The following is a 1,575-nucleotide window of genomic DNA, read 5'->3' as shown; positions in this document are numbered from 1 at the left end:
TGATATAAGCGGCTTTCGCTATTATGTTTTGTACTAGTTAGATGGGCTGATCCACACTCTGAACTTATAAGATCTTTTGGGACTTTATTTCACCTTTTTGGACTTGTAATTAACTAAAGGTTACCCTTTTGGGATTTAAATTATGTAATCCTAATTTCCGGATTTATTATTTATCTGTCTCTTGTTCATATTATATCAATTCGTGTGTGTGTGTTGGTTTGGGGCGTGACACTAGCTTAGGATATTCCCTCTTGTAGTGACCCGGTTGTTTTCATTCAAAACAAACATCTTGTGTCTCCTCTTGAACATGCTCTTTAGGTTTAGGCGGAGTATAGTTATTGTTGTTGATGTTGTTGTTGTTTGCATTGTTATAGGAATTCGAATTTGAATTTTGAATTCCTTTGCCTTTGTTGTAGCCCGAAGTAGGAAAATTACTCTTGTAGTTAGGAGTATAATTTTGAGAGTAATTTGGCCTTCCATTTGAGTTGAAAACTCTTTGTTGATTTTTTGATTTTAGAAAGCCTTTTCCATATCTTTGAGCTTTGCTTTGAAGCACACGACGAAGTTGTCTTGTTAATAAAGCGATTTCGCTTTCATCGAGATTTTTGAGTTCCTCGTTTAGTTCTTCGTCGTTATCATCATCATCAATTAATATGGCCTTGAGTGCCATATTTTTCTTCTTTTCTTCCACTTTAGGAACGACTATATCCGGAACGTTGTCTTCCTCGTAAGCACGAAGATTTCCGAAAAGATTGTCGTTGTGATAATCATTGAGATTGTGCATCTCTTTGATTGTTGTAACTTTGACTTTCCAACTCGGAGGAAGAGATTTAAGAACTCGCCGATTCTTTTCATTTTGCGTGTAGTTCCTTCCGAGTTGAGCAAGCTCATCGACAATACGAGTGAATCTTGTTTCCATGTCGATGATATTTTCTCCTTCTTGGAGTTTAAAATTCTCGTACTCCATGATTAGAGTATCCATTCGAGAATCTTTAATATCGGTGGTTCCTTCGTAGGTGACCACAAGTTTGTTCCACATTTCTTGTGCAGACTTGCAATTGTTCACACGCTTGTATTCTTTTTCAGCAAGTGCACTTGTGAGAACCATTTCAGCTTTGGCAGCGATGTTCATTCTATCTTCCTCTTCGTGAGTATATTCACTCACTTTCTTTTCGAAGATAACATCATCAATAATTTTGGTTGGAATGATAATGCCATCCTCTATAGCCATCCAAACTTTGACGCCTTGAGACTAGGCATAGATGCGGAATCTCGTTTTCCATGTTGCAAAGTTGGTGCCATCAAATAGAGGTGGTCGGGAGCTAGATAGACCTTCACCGCAACCAATGGTATTTAAATACACCATTTTAGGATCACTGCTTGTTGTGCCTGTAGATCTGAAAATCACTTGACAAACACGTTAAGCAGCACTGCTCTGATACCAATTGTTAGGTCCTGAATAAGGCGTAAATTAAGCTAGAAGGGGGGGTTGAATAGCTCAATATCCAATTTAAAAATTATAATTGCCTTTTAAAAATATTTTCCCAGTTTTAAATATTTTTACCGTGTTGTTTA

At 37.1% G+C, this 1,575-nt stretch overlaps 1 protein-coding gene across 1 annotated transcript; it reads right to left on the bottom strand.

Moving 5' to 3' along the window:
- Positions 1-271: 271 nt before the first annotated feature.
- On the bottom strand, positions 272-1,231 carry LOC108203960 (uncharacterized). Its single transcript, XM_064086328.1, has one exon. It carries the CDS (start codon positions 1,229-1,231, stop codon positions 272-274), a length of 960 nt encoding a protein of 319 aa, XP_063942398.1.
- Between the last annotated feature and the right edge of the window lie 344 nt (positions 1,232-1,575).

This window comes from Daucus carota, chromosome 2 (assembly GCF_001625215.2).
Source record: "Daucus carota subsp. sativus chromosome 2, DH1 v3.0, whole genome shotgun sequence".
NCBI classification, from domain to species: Eukaryota; Viridiplantae; Streptophyta; class Magnoliopsida; order Apiales; family Apiaceae; genus Daucus; species Daucus carota.
This window is presented reverse-complemented; position numbering and strand designations above follow the sequence as displayed.